Source organism: Mauremys mutica, chromosome 8 (genome assembly GCF_020497125.1).
Source record: "Mauremys mutica isolate MM-2020 ecotype Southern chromosome 8, ASM2049712v1, whole genome shotgun sequence".
In the NCBI taxonomy this organism is placed as follows: domain Eukaryota; kingdom Metazoa; phylum Chordata; order Testudines; family Geoemydidae; genus Mauremys; species Mauremys mutica.
The window spans coordinates 21273015-21286240 of NC_059079.1; the positions used below are offsets into that span (position 1 = coordinate 21273015).

At 38.6% G+C, this 13226-nt stretch overlaps 1 protein-coding gene across 2 annotated transcripts in view; it reads right to left on the minus strand.

The window, feature by feature from the left end:
- Positions 1–1916: 1916 nt before the first annotated feature.
- Positions 1917–13226, minus strand: part of NEGR1 (neuronal growth regulator 1) — a 570461-nt gene continuing 559151 nt past the window's right edge. For both annotated transcript variants that reach the window (XM_045027839.1, XM_045027838.1), the window contains one exon: positions 1917–2041. In XM_045027839.1, coding sequence (XP_044883774.1) covers positions 1917–2041 — 125 coding nt within the window. The remainder of the gene's footprint in view (positions 2042–13226) is intronic.

A 13226-nucleotide genomic window follows, 5' to 3' on the forward strand; every position in this document is an offset into this window, starting at 1 on the left:
ACAGTACAAAAATGACTGAGTAGGCGTGTGTCTGAGCGAAATTTTTGTGGCAGTGATACTAAAAAAGTAGCCAAAATAGCAACATGGTGTTCAGTGACAATCTTCTTTTGATATAAATAACTCCAACTTTCACATGGCAACAGTCTTTTTATTATTTACTGTGGTTTTATATGTTGAACAAGTGACTGGATAATTTTATATTGTAATTAATGTTTTAATTAGAAATTCTTATCACCAGTGTCTCTTCTATATGGGCCCAATCCAATTCCATTGAAGCCGGTGTGTATCTTTGTACTGACTACAATGGGTGATGGCCTGGACCATATATGGTCAACTTTCATAATGAGTCAAATTTTTAAAGGGACCTTGCTTCAGCCTCCAGTTTTGCAAGTGCAACTTAGTGCTCACAATTAATTTACAGCATGACTGGACAATCATTTGGGAGCAAAATTAGAGGCTGTTTAAAAGAAAAACAACAACTCTATTATATCCACAGAAATAAAATATGCTATTTTAGGATCCAATCAGTTACTCAGGAAAAACTTCTCTTGAACTCAATGCAATATGTGGGGACTGCAAGAGTCATTTATGAAAGGTGAAATTAATTGTTATGGTAAGATATTCATACATCTTAGCAGTGCTTTAATGAAATTCTGGCAATTAAGATGTAATGTGACGGCATTTGTAAGGTGCACCAAAATATAGTTATTAGAGCCACTTGTTTTAAAATATATCTATATTAAATGTATGTTCAATGCTTCCTATGTTCTTAGCTATCTGAGATTTAAAAACATTTGCAATGAAAGTATCACTGCTAAGTTAGCTGATCAGTACAACTCCAGTGCAAGAACATCAATTCATGTAGTACTGGCCAATAATAAAAAAGGACTGTCACCACCTCACATATACAGTCTTTTAAGAGTTCTGACTTAGAGCAATGAAAGGGAAAAGTGCTACATTCACAAGAAGTCTCTTAAGAGAGTTGTGCTGTATTTTATACCAGGAAAACTTGTTTTACAAACAAAATCTACAAATTAACTACACTAGAGGGAAAAAATAAGGGAAATATACCTGTGCTATTTTTGATTGACTGGTTAAAAAAATACCATATAGTCTAGTTGTTGTGGGCAGAGTTTGGAGCAGTTCCATTACCCCACTGGAGGTGGAAGAGAAGGTATTCTTTTTAGCCAATAGCATCTTTGTCCTCAACTGGAGATTAGGTACGCTTGAATTTACATGTTGTCATTTACCAGTACACATTCCAGAATTGTTGGAGAGGAAGAGAAAAGTAGTATTTTATGGAGGCACACCTATGCTGAATTTACAGGGCGGGGTGGGGAAGCAGAATCGCTTTATGCAGTCATATTACAAGGCTCATTCTTGAAACCTGAATATCATGCTAGAAGAAAATCTAGATATGTGTTATATTTTGAAGAAATGTTTTGAAGGCAATATTATTTGATTTTTTAAAATAAAAATGCTTCTGAATAAATTTGGATAGAATCATATTTAAAGAGGGAACTGAATACTTGTATTGCAGCCTTAAAGAATCACATTTTCACTGCAATATTTTTTTTTGTAAACTACAGTCTGCAACCCAGCAGACCATGACTGAATGCTTTTGAAAACTTGTAGATTACAAACATGAAATCACAATTAATATCCTCTAAAAGTAATTTCAGAGCTTTCACGTCTTAAAAAAGGACAATGTGTACTGCTTCACAAGGTAATGCAGCTAATCAAAAAAAGGAGTAGAATTAAAGTATTTACATAATGAGCAATTCTACAGAAGGCGATCATCCCCATGTAAGCACTGCTGATTATATCCCACGCTGCTTTTAACAAACTCTACCAGATTGGCTCCAGTCATCAGCATTTTCAGAGAATCCTTAAAAGCCTTTCATGGTTCTTTATATTTATTGTAGAATGATGTTCTTCAGGTAGAATATGCTGGTGAAAGGGGATAGTGTCAACACAAGGTACCAGCAGGAGAACAGAACTTCAGCACCACCGGTAATTCCATACTGGGCTGTACTTGGAGCTGGAAAGAAAAGAATAAATGTTAAGTAAATATTTCTATTCCCCATCCCCAATTCTTTTATTTTACAGCAATTTGGAAATCTTTGCATTTTTTTTTCTGTCTCAGGAGTGCTCAATATGAAACTAGAAGATAACTGGAAAATGCAGCTGAAAGATAGAAAGACATACTACAAAATAAGACTTATAGTGTCTATTCTTTCATCTTACCTAGAACAATAAATAATTATTACCATTAACATGTTCAAATGTGGATGCCTAAAATTAGGCAATTACATCCCCGCTTAGACACCTGAATCAATGACCTGATGTTCAGATGTGCTAAGCACCAAGGTTCCCATTGAAGTCAATGGAAGTTGCGGGTGCTCAGCACTGCTGAAGATCAGATCATTGGCTCAGACTCATTGACTTGATATGGATTTAGGTACCTAACTTTAGACACCAAAGTTTGACAATTTTGTCTGGCTAAGAGGTCCATGTCTATTTTCACTCTCTTTAAAAAGGGTTCTGTTTTACCTTTTCTTAATGCAAACATATATTGCAATCCCCCGTTTTAACATCTCAGTGAATATTATAGTTATAATAATACATACAAATAGAATAAAGGAATACAATAGTATATTAAAAGGAACAAATAAGATGAAAGTTGAGTTGAGAACCACTGGAAAGTCTGATTTAATAATCAATATGGGCTGAATTCTGCCCTCAGATTTGCACCCACATCTATTACTGAAATCAACTGAAAATGCACTTTTGAATCTCAGTGCAGAATCTGGGCCATTCAATAAGTGCTCATTTTCAAGACTGGGCAAACACTGACAACTCGATTTCTCATAGTTTCAACAGTGCCAAAGTGCAGACCAGAATTTTATGATATGGGCTTTTACTAGCTTCTAACACAATACTGTCTATGATCTTAATTCTGCATTCTGAATGTAACCAGAACTCCCAGTCAAGTCAAAGGCAGTTTTATATGCACAAGCAGTGAAGGACTCAGCCTTTGGACATATCTATAATATGCAAAGCTGAAAAGGAAATTACAGTTTACTAAAAGTCTTATGTTACCTTACATCACATCTTGGTACAGTCTCTGATTCAGGAAAGCTTCCCTAATTAGGACAACTTTTAAGCATGTGAATTTTAAGTCAATGGATCTTAAGCACTTGAATAAAGTTAAACATGCTTAAGTGATGTCCTGAAGTGATGGATTTAAGCATGTTCTTAAATGTTTTCCAGAACCAGAGCCATAATTATTCCCTTATTACCATACACCCATGCTAAATTATCCCTTGTTTCAATCAGATGATATTTCTTTTAAAGGAGAGTAGCAATCTAAGTATGAAATCTTCCATTTTGATATGCCTACGACTAATTATTCTCTTAGATAAAATCCCAGAATCTCAAAATTTTGAAAAAAAAAAAGCAGTGATACTAAGTATTCCTACAGCTGTGCTTGTAGCACTGAAGTGAATTTTCCTCCAGATGTCCACATGCAAATACTCAGGTTTGTTTTCTATTTTTATAAGTACTGTTTATTTTAAACTGAACACAATAAAGTGAAACAAACAAAAAGAATGTGAAACTGTATTAAAACTGAGAAAAGGTCAAGAATATTTGGAGGCAAGGGCCTGATCCTACATTATTAGACACTAAGTGGTCTTACAAATTACTATTATACAAATCAAGGCTCTTTGAGTCCCCTGAGCCTGAATATTCATGTTGTTATTTAATTTTTTTTGTGTTTTTTTTCAAGGTGTGCCCATTTTCACTGACTCAATCTCTCTTTTAACTTATTTACTCCTTATTTATGAAAAAGAGAGTCATTTTCACAGAGGAGAAAGTTAATAACTACTAGTTTACTCAAACATTTCCAGTGCTTTATGTGGGGCAGACAGAAAACTTACATTTTTGGCTTTATGGTCTTAACTATTGCTGGATTCTAAACTCTTTTGTGGCCTCAGGTCCCATGATCTTTAGTTAACATATATGCCTAAATTCTACTCCTTGGCCTAGCAAAAGGGTCTTGGAATCCCAATCCTGGTGTTGCTGGATAGTTATGAGAAAATAAAGAAAAGGTAATATACTCCATTTTAATTTTCTTATGCATAGCTATTTTTTCACATCATTAGAGGTGCATGTTTCATGCTAAGTTTTGGGGAATGTAATGGAGAAGTTACAGTAACAATGTTACAAATCATGAAGTCTCTAAATAGGTTCATGAAAAACATGTTTTATTGCATAATTTGATTATTTATCTACTGTCTGTTCCCCCTCCACTTCCCTTTAACAGTCCTCCTTACGTCCTAGGCTGCTTTCCTCCCACTCCCGCCCCCCACTAACATCTGAGGGTCAGATTCTGATCCTCTTACTCATACAGTAACTCCTCACTTAACGTCCTCCCACTTAACATTGTTTCAAAGTTACCTTGTTTAAAGTTGTGCAATGCTCCCTTATAACGTCGTTTGGCTGCCTGCTCTGTCCATTGCTTGTAAGATTCTATGGAAGAGCAGCGACTTTACAAGGGAGCACTGCACAAGTTTCTCTTCTCTGCCTCCTCCCTGTCCCTCCCAGCGCTTCCCCCACTGCCAAATAGCTGTTTGGCGGCACTTACGACTTTCTGGGAGGGAGAGGGAGGAGTGGGAAAGCGCTGCTTCTCTGCTTCTCCCCCCTCCCTCCCAGAAAGTCCTAAGCGCAAAGGGCTGGGGGGGAGGGGCAGGAGCGGGGAAGCGCCGGGTCACCACTTCTCCTCCTCCCTCCCAGAAAGTCCTAAGCGCTGCCAAACAGCTGTTTAGTGGTGTAACGGGTCGGACTCACCCCCGCGGCGCCTCCTGCTTGTGACTCTGGGAATTAGCTCTTTTCCAGCCCTGGAGCGCCCTCTGCAGGCTGGTGATCCACCTGTCCTCCCTGGACCTCGGTGCCCTTTCACATGGGGTGCTGCCCCTGGCAGTAACCCCTTTCTCTCTGGGTCTCCCCTCCTTGGGGAACCCCCACCCTCTATCCCCACCTTGCCTCAGTATTGGCTACTGCCAGTCATTGTCTAGCCCCACACTCTGGGTCAGACTGCAGTATCAGCCTACTCATCACAGGCAAAGTTGGGTTTGGACCTGGTGCCTTGGCCTACCCCTGGGCTGCCCTGTGCAACCCCCAGTACCTGTTGGCCCTTCGCTAGGGCTAGCCTGGGGCTTTCTAGGCTGGAGCTCCCCAGCTCCTCAGCCTTTCCACAGCCCTGCTTCACTCAGGTATCCAGTCTCAAGCTCCTAAGCAGCCAGGCCCATCTCTCTCTATAGCCAGAGAGAGACTGCCTGGGCTTCTGGCTTCCCTGGCCTTGTTATAAGGCCTGTGGCTCAGTTTGGGGCGTGGCCTCAGCTGCAGCCACTTCCCCAATCAGCCCAGGCTAGAGCAGCAGCTCTCAAGCCCTGCCAGGCCATTTTTAAACCCCTCAGGGCAGGAGCAGAGGTTCATCCTGCCAGAAGTGGCACTTAGGACTTTGGGGGTGGGGAAGGAGCGGGGATGCGGCTGCTCCAGAGAGGAGGTGGAGTGAGGGTGGGAAGAGGTGGGCCTGGAGTGGAGTGGGGACAGGAAGAGGTGGGCCTGAAGCATCCCCCAGCAAAGTCAGCATCTGTTTTTCTCCAGGGAAGCTGCTGCTGCTGCTGCTGCTGTGAAGGTGCTTCCTAGCGTCCTTGCCTGCAGCGGGCTGTGCCTGTGTGGGGCAAGCCGGGGCATTTCCAAACCACAGTACAGTACAGTACCATACAATATATAATGCCTTTTGTCTGCCCCCCAAAAATGTCCTTGGAACCTAACCCCCTGCATTTACATTACATTTTATGGGAAAATAGGATTAGTTTAACATTGTTTCACTTAAAGTTGCGTTTTTCAGGACCATAACTACAACGGTAAGTGAGGAGTTACTGTATTGGGTAGTGCCTTACCTCACAAACAGCCCTATTTGTAGTGTATTCAACATGTCGTGTACTATTCAACATGAGTAAAGGTGTTAGAATCTGAGCTGTAAAGTTTTACAGGATACTTTGCTGCCATTTCTTTACCTTTAACCTGGTACTGCACAAGTGGACTAATGGCTGGGAATCTACAGTAAGTTCACCTCTAGATTTCTTGTGCTTCTACAAGTGTATTGTAGATCTGCTCTCTTCTAGCTTCCTGTACAGTCCTACAGATTGTTTTCTTCATTCCATTCACCTTTCCACTCTCTCACTCAACATCTTGAAGGTACCGGTAAATATTCCAAAGTTTAAACGTCAGATTTAAAAAAAACCCTCCATGACAGTCATGAGAAATCATCATTGCTATGAAACAAGATTCCTGTATTAGGACTGTGTCACATACTATTAAACTGAACTGAAATTACAAAAATTAAACATTCAATAACTAGATCAAAGCTGAAATTCCTGTACAGCAATTACAAATTATTCACAAAAACATATACATGTGCTTACATATGGAGCTCCAGTGAAAATTAATTTAGTGGTTTCATCCTTCACTTTAAAGGACATTTATCCATCTGAGATCACTATGTGCTTCATTGATGTAGCAGTGTTGGTCCCAGGATATTAAAGAAGTAAGGTGGGCAAGGTTGTAATTTTTATTGGACTAACTTCTGTTGGTGAGAAGGCCAAGCTTTGAGCTTACAGAGCTCTGCGCAAGCGCCACCAAATAGAAGTTGGTTCAATAAAAGATATTACTTCTCCACTATGTGCTTCAACAGAACTGAGCAATCTCTGCTCAGAAGCAGAACACTGCAGCAGAAGTGCTGCAGGTTGGATTTAAAGTACATTGCTATCACTACGTGGAGAACTTGTTCATTGTGCCTAGCATGACATGAATTCTTGTGTAGATGGCCAACAAAAAGCATATACATCCCTTAAGCTATCGTCTAAGTGGGACTAAGTTGTGTACAGGACTTGAGCTAGCCCTCTGCTTAGGCTGAATTTTACCTCTGAGTTCTAGGCACTGTTGTTCCTGCAAGTTCATGAGCGCAAAACCAATCTACTTTCAAGTACATATGCTGCAACAATGCAACCTGTAAAAAGTAAAGCCAGATATTTTTCTTATCTATTCCTGCACCTGTAAATATCACCGGCTGTATTACAGCATCATTGTTTTTGTTTCTGCTACACTAACACTACTGACTAATGCATGCCTGACACGTTGTTGTATTTATTAAATAATGAATTGAACTAATTGGTGAGGTATTAGATTGTACTTCCTACTCGAGTGTTTGATGCCTCTCCCACTTAACACTAAAATGCTCTTGCTACAGCTCCAGTCTTTCCTTCAGCACTGTAATGCTATACCTGGTTGTCCTACTCACATCCAGTTATGACTTTGCTCAAGAAAGAAGTATCCCTTGTACAGGATATCTCCTAAAGATTTCAATGATATATTCAAAGGTTATGCCACTGACATCATGGTTGCAAAAAAGGTTCTCAGATTTATTTTTCAAATAGACCATCCTGTAATCTTTTCCATTTAGCCAGTTTCTGCAAGGAATCTAAGGCATTTATGAATTGGTGATTTGGAATGCCTTAAAAAGATTTTCTTAGCTGTCAAAATTCCAATTCCTCAAATAATTTTTTTATTATTATTACTGGCTTTTCCATGGCATTAATTTTATAGAATCTGAATATCTCACAAGCAATCAATTCTTCCTACAACAGGGGGTGTGAGGCTGGGAAACATTATCATTCCCATTTTACAGACAGAGAATGCAGGCAAAAAAGGGAATTAATCCTTCATTCCAGAAAAAAATTATTCTCTCAAGTTATATGGGAAGTCTGCTGGGATCAGAAGAGAAATTCTCATGTTCTAGTTCGGTGCCTTAACAAGACCATCCATCCTCTCATCATCATTTTTTAATCACGGAATCTTGGAAGCTTCACACAGAATGCACAATTCTGGTTTAAAAAATTAGTTATCTAGTGGGAGGGTTAAATTTTCAAAAGTGACTTTGAGCACTTAAGAACCTCAGTCCTATTGAATTCCATGAAATGTAGGTTCTTAAGTGTCTATGTCATCACTTTAGAAAATGGGACTTGAGCTCCTAAGTCACTTAGATAATTTTGAAAACTTAACCCATAGTCTCTACTTTTCTTAAAATTACAGTAAAACTCTCGCCACATAAGTACTTAAACCATTTTATCCCAGTCAAATTATATGTCAATATAATCTGAATAGTTTTATGCATAGTGTCAGGGGATACTAGTAATGATGGTCAATGTGTTTCTGTGATTGAAAAGGCCATCCGGGTGCTAAACTACTGTAGGCTAGATAAACAAACTTGCCTCATTGTTGTCTCAAAAACTGAAGATACAGAAACTAGTCTCAAAGGTTTTCATTCAAACTTGGAAGAGCAGTAAATTCAATTTTTTCAAAGGAAGAAGGAACTTTAATTGATACAATTAATAGCTGAGATGAAGACTTGAAATTATACAAAATGAATGCGGGTATTCACAGAGAAAAAGAATACTAAAGAACAAATAGAGAATACTATTATAAATGTATATTTTGGATCAATTTTTCCCTCATAAAATTAAGAACAAAAGTTAAAAATCTTTTGAGCGATTTAATCATTTAGAGACACATTTACAAAATATCACATTGTGTTTTAGTTCCTTTAGGCAGTGGTGTGGGATTATAGGAAAATCATTTCAGCACAGATAAATGTAATGGTGATAGCTCATGAAAAACTCAACTGGTAACAAGAGGTAAACTGAAAATAATAGCTGTGCTAAGTCTTATTGTAATTAACTTATTAACTCATCCTATGTATTTTTTGTGTGGACTTTGTCTTTGTTTCTGCATAAAATTTTCATCTTTATATCAGAGTTGACCCACGTAGGCGAGGGTGAAGAAAAACTAAGATATAGCAATATTTCACCTGCTATATATATATTTGTTTTGTTTTGGTGACAAGGTAGTTAGACTAATAACTGATAAAGTCTCTAGGTTCCATGTTTTGCCATGAATATCAATCTTTCTGCAGTAGAAAATTATTACTTTACTAAATAGTTTCTAACCTAGCCTATTAATAACACTGTTTAATGTATTTTGATATTAGAGGATCCTTATGAGTAGTTCAGCATTGTGTCAGAGGATTACAAAGAGAAATTAAGTGGGTTTTATCCAACTGCCTAAACTGTGAACAAGAAACCCTTTAGTACAAATAGAAGTTACCTCTGAGCAATGTGTATATTTATTCTGAAGTAACAAAAATTTTTGAATTTCAATTCAATATTAAAACATTAAAAACAAATTCCCAATTCCCCCTCTTATTTGTTGCACTTGGTTGCATTATGCATCATGTCTAATGTATAATAGCAGTCTATTATGATGGATACTGTTCCTTTTGTGAGGCAGATTTATAAGGTTAGGAATTTTCAGACAACTGAGCAATGTGACTGGAAGAATATCCCTATTCTTTATACAGTTTCTTGGATGACTGATTCCCTAACTAAAGACATATTTAATGCAAGTTTTTTTTTGAGGGGGCGTTATTTTATGAAGCATCACAGCTACTCAGTTTATTATAGATCTCTGTGCATTATGCTGAAAGTACACTCAAATAACAGTAGACACCGAAACATACGTCTGGCCTCAGTTTAGCCTGAAGACCTCTGACCTGCATTCAGGATACAAAACAAGTTGGCATATATTTTCACAAGTGGCTAGTGATTTGGTGTGCTCCAAGTTTTGGGTTCCCAACTTGAGGCACCTTAAAGGGACTCGGTATTCAGAGGGCAGGTGCTCAGCACTTCGTGAAAATCAAGTCCCTTTAAGTTGTCTCAAGTTGGGCACCTAAAACCACTAGTCATTATTGGAAATATGGGTTATGATAAAAAGCTTATAAATGGAGCATCATGACCCAGCCATAGCACCTCCAGTAGGAGACACCCCAGGGAGACACATATACATCCATCAATGTAGGTTATACCATCCCAAACCAAACGGTGCATCTTAGCTGCTAATGGCATAGATTGTATCCCTTGGGCAAGCAGCTCTTTCAAGGTGAATCAGATAAGGGAGAGCAAGTTGTGCTGAATTGTGGCATTTACAAAATATCATGCTTGAGGAGTTGGGTGGTGACAGAAGTAGGTTCCTTGCTTTTCTGGTAGTAGTCCCCCTTTTGTGATAGAGCATTGGCTTTCCAATTTTGGTTTCCTGGGTGATAGGTAATTGTAAACTCAAATCGGGAGAAGAACTAGGCCCACCTTCATAATTTTTGGTTCAAAGCTTGAGCCTCGTGGAGGTACTCAAGGTTCTTATGGTCAATAAAAACCTGTACTGGATGCAGAATCCCTCAAGGTGGCAAAGACATTCTTCTAATGCAGTTTTGATTGAGAGCAGCTCTTTGCCCAGGATTTCATAGTTCATCTCTATGGGGATGAGTTGTCTGTGTCGCTGCCAGGGCCATGTTAGATGTGTCTGCTTCCACTATAAATGGGCAGATGAGGGAGGGATAGCTCAGTGGTTTGAGCATTGGCCTGCTAAACCCAGGGTTGTGAGTTCAATCCTGGAGGGGGCCATTTAGGGATCTGGGGCAAAAATCTGTCTGGGAATTGGTCCTGCTTTGAGCAGCGGGTTGGACTAGATGACCTCCTGAGGTCCCTTCCAACCCTGATATTCTATTCTATGAACACAATGTTTATGAAATGTTGCAGGGAGCATTGGTTAAGCCAAACAGCATTACTAAGTATTCAAAGTGCCCCTACCAAGTATAAAAATGGTCTTCCATTTGTCCCCAGGACCTATGCAAACTAGTTTGTATTCCTCCTGAAGATCCTGGGAATCCTCAGGTGATCCAACAATTCTGGGATGAGGGGCATGGGTACTGGTTATGAATAATCACCTGATTTAATATGTGATAGTCTATGCAAAGGCATAGTGACCCATCCTTTTTTGCACAAAGAGGACTGGTGACCCTGCTGGAGAGGTGGATCTTGAAATGAAGCCCTTTGTCAAATTTTCCTGGATATACACGTGTAGCCCCATCCATCTCTGATTCAGACATGGTGTATATTCATCTGTAGCACACTTTTGCCTGAGGTTGTAAATCTACTGGACACTTTTAGGCCTTATGTGGGGGTACGGAATTCACATTTTTCTTTTTGAACACACCCAAGTGGTCTTGCCACTTATTGGGGAGCCTGAGGTTCTGGTCCAGAGCAGCTGCCTTCTGGTTAGTCCATGATTAACAAGTTCTCGCTTTTAAAGGTCTTATCTAATCCTGGGGCCATGAATGCAGATTACCTAGGGGTTAGTCAATTTGTTGGAAGCACGCTTTCTGGCAATATTTAGAGGAGAAGCTAATGATCTTCCACCACCAGGAGATACATGGGTCATGCTGCTCCAACCAAGAAATGCCAAGAATTATTGGGAAGAATGAAGAGTGGATCACAACAAAATCTATTATTTCTTGGTGCTCTTCCACCATAGTCACTGGTCCTGACAACAGGAGCAACTTGTTTTTAATGGATTCTCTTGGAAATGCAGACATAGCAGAAAACTGATTTGACTCTTGACACTACTATTGCTTCAGATATTATTCTTCAGTACTATATCTTGCCAATTTTACTGAACAGTATGTACTTGTAGACCCTGGACCTGCTCTTAGAATCTGTTGTGGGCATTTTTGCAATATTCCCAGTAAAAGTACTCCCATACCATGGTACTATATGAATGTTAGCATTAGTATTAGCATATGGTGTCTAATATCACTGGGTAAACAGTAAACTGGGTAAACTGTACAAAATAATTTACTAGTAACTGGGAATACAAATTGCTCATGGAAATGTGAGTACCAAAACAGTATAATCTTTTCAACAGGAAGAGAAAGAATGCACAACCCTCCCCCGCCAAAAACAAACAACCCCAAAGCCCAAGGTTGATTAAAGGCTTTGAAAAAAATTCAGTAAATAACTTAATGTCTATATTTTCTAGCTTCATCTGCACAATTTCAAAATTAACAGGATTTCAAATTCCAAATCTAAGAATGAACTCTGAATTCTGATCTGTGTGCTGTTATACTGATTGTACTAGATCATCCCAGATGTTCTGTAAGAATGTGTTCCTCTACCTTTAATTTTACTTCTTCCCATATAGATTACATGGAAAGATTCTGTGCTTCCACTACTTTGGCTTGGCCTCAGTGTCATGGCAGTGTTCTATTTATTAGAATACATTTTCTGATGTTAAGAATAGCCAGACAATGGAATGATTGATCTTACAGTTATGACAAACATATACGAAGTGTTTAAATATAAGATTAGGTAAATTAATTGAGAGTACCGTATAGTGTGGAGTAGGGATTGAATTAAAAAAGAACCCCACTGAACTTTAACCCATTGCAGGACTGAACTTATTCAACTTTCTTTATTTTATATAAAATATTTTATTAATTTTTATGACCTTTTAATGACAATGATCAACCGGATGGCATTGTTATACTATTCCAAATGTAGGAAATTCAAACTTTTTCTTGGAGCTTCTGAAATGTTTAGTGAGTGTTCATTCTGCTTTTCCCTATTCAGTTTCTGGTCAACAAAGCACAAATGTTGAAATCTCATGAAATCTATTTTTGTCATATGTCAAACCCAATTTTCTCCTTCATAAAACATAAAACATACTTATAGGTCTACCTGTCTTCTTAGTGTCAAAGAATCATTCATTTTCTGTTTCATTAAATGGATCCAGTTGCCAGAATTATAAAACTCAACTAATGCAATACAACAATTTGACATCTATAGATAAACATGTCACAGAAAAATCAAATCTTGTAATGACAATGATCAACTGGATGGCGTTGCGATACTATTTCAAATGCATGAAGCTCAAACTTTTTCTTGGAGCTTCTGAAATGTTCAGTAAGTATTCATTCCCCTTCTTCCCATTCAGGTTCTGGTCAACACCTATTTTTGTCATATGTCTAGCCCAGGGGTCGGCAACCTAATTCACTCTAATTTAAGGTTTCGCGTGCCAGTAATACATTTTAACGTTTTTAGAAGGTCTCTTTCTATAAGTCTATAATATATAACTAAACTATTGTTGTATGTAAAGTAAATAAGGTTTTAAAAATGTTTAAGAAGCTTCATTTAAAATTAAATTAAAATGCAGAGCCCCCCCGGACCAGTGGCCAGGATCTGGGCAGTGTGAGTGCCACTGAAAATCAGGTC